The sequence below is a fragment of the Salvelinus sp. IW2-2015 genome, linkage group LG22, assembly GCF_002910315.2.
Source record: "Salvelinus sp. IW2-2015 linkage group LG22, ASM291031v2, whole genome shotgun sequence".
Taxonomy (NCBI): Eukaryota; Metazoa; Chordata; class Actinopteri; order Salmoniformes; family Salmonidae; genus Salvelinus; species Salvelinus sp. IW2-2015.
The window spans coordinates 15,769,552-15,771,406 of NC_036862.1; the positions used below are offsets into that span (position 1 = coordinate 15,769,552).

At 44.4% G+C, this 1,855-nt stretch overlaps 1 protein-coding gene across 1 annotated transcript in view; it reads right to left on the minus strand.

Moving 5' to 3' along the window:
* LOC111949762 (sortilin-related receptor-like) overlaps positions 1-1,855 on the minus strand; it is a 40,186-nt gene that overhangs the window by 38,128 nt on the left and 203 nt on the right. Inside the window, 2 exon segments of the mRNA XM_070433993.1 lie at positions 851-1,020; positions 1,425-1,545. Coding sequence (XP_070290094.1) covers positions 851-1,020; positions 1,425-1,545 — 291 coding nt within the window.

Consider the following 1,855-nt stretch of genomic DNA (forward strand, 5'->3'; position numbering starts at 1 on the left):
GCCATGACAACAGGGACTCAAACATTCAAGATCCTGGTCACTGGGATGTAAACACACGCAAAGGCCCTGCTGTTGTTTACCAACACGGAGGAGAGGACAGCCACTCAAGCTGACTCATCGTGGTCACGAGGAATGCACACCAGGAGTCCCCCAGCTCTGGAATGATCAGATGTAACTCTGGTAGAACAGCCTCCTCTCATCTCTCCTTCAAAATAAATCAAGTTGGGTGGGTGCGCTTGATCAAAGTGGGTATACTTGATCAAAGTGGGTATACTTGATCAAAGGGCGTGTGTATTTGATCAAGGAAGGTTTGGTTGATCAACGTGAGTTCTGTTACGTTTGTTCCGAGCAAGACACTACATATCTCAGAAGGTAGCCTACTAATTAGGCTGCCTTAACTGTGAGTCACTTCAACATATTTTAGACTTGGGTTCAAATGCTTTGGCCGATTGATTGTGCCTGCCTGGAGTGTCACATGGGCAGGGTTTGCACTTTTGGGACTTTTCTTTTGATTGTGTTGTGTCAWTTAAGCTCAATCAAGGGCAGCTTAACTATTTGAAAGATACCAATACTATCTGAACCCAGGTCTTGCATCCAGAATACTGRTGTTTCCAAATCTATTCCTGGGGGACACACCAAAGTGGTGCACATTTTGGTTCTAGCCCAGCACTAACACGCCACTAATCATGGTGATAAGTCGATTAGCAGAATCMAATYGGTTAGTGCTGGGCTGGAACAAAAATGTGCAACCCATGATTAGTTAATAGATCAAACAGGTGGGTTAGCGCTGGGCCGGCCTGAAACAAAAATGTGCAATCCAAGATTGGTTGACTAGGAACACCGTGCCAACCTGATGAGGGTGTGGCTGCCTGAACCCTCTGGGCTGTAGTATAGCACATTCTCCAGGGACAYYGAGAAGGACAGGCCCTGCGTGTCTGAGATGTACAGGTGGGTGACGTTGTTGACGTGGTTGACGCAAACAAACACCTGGTCCTCCGAAGCGTCAGCGATGTAGTACTCCTGCAGGAGAAGAAGAGAGACGTTGGGCAGTTTTCCTTATTTGTGTAGGGCATTATTAAGAAAAATAGGGATAATTCTCTCACAACTAAAAGCTGATGATTAGAATTCAACTTTTATTAGACAAAAACATGTACATTTGTAAGATAAATAGTGTCATGGAATTGGCAGCTTTTTACTGTGAGTGAAGTATCTAGGCTTACAGTATTTTCTGTGATTGGTCTTGTGATTTCTGACTCATGTTGAGCTGTCAACTACATATTAGCTACATAGTATAGCATTTCCTTACAAATACATTTCCCCAGTTTCATCAACGATACAGAGACAGGTTTGTTCTCTGGACTAGGAGTCTACTGGGAGCCACAGAGAGGATATTCTGGTGTGGCGAAGCAGGCCTGGAGACTCACTGTGATTGGGTGGCGGGTCATGAACTGGGCGGCTTTCATTGGCTGGCGGTTGTAGGATACCCACAGCTGGACAGACGACGGTTCATGGCTCCCCAACAAAGTCTGGAACCAACAGATGTACAATTAAMAAATCAATCAATCAATACGAAACACAGAGCCATGGAGACGGCTTAATGCCTACCTCATAATTACGAACAATGTGACTTAGTTATTATAGAATTTGCTAAGGYTGTGGACGTTTAGGTTACACCTTTGAAGAATGAAAAAAGCTACGTTTACCTATTCACGAAGTGGGTGTGGGAATTTCCACGTGAYGTTGATAAACATTAGCAAAAAGGGCACTGACCAATGTCAGCGTAGCTAGCTAGCATGCTAAACTTATCTGGCTAGCTAATGTTCTGTTGCCATTTTTCTTTTACTAGGCCTATTCC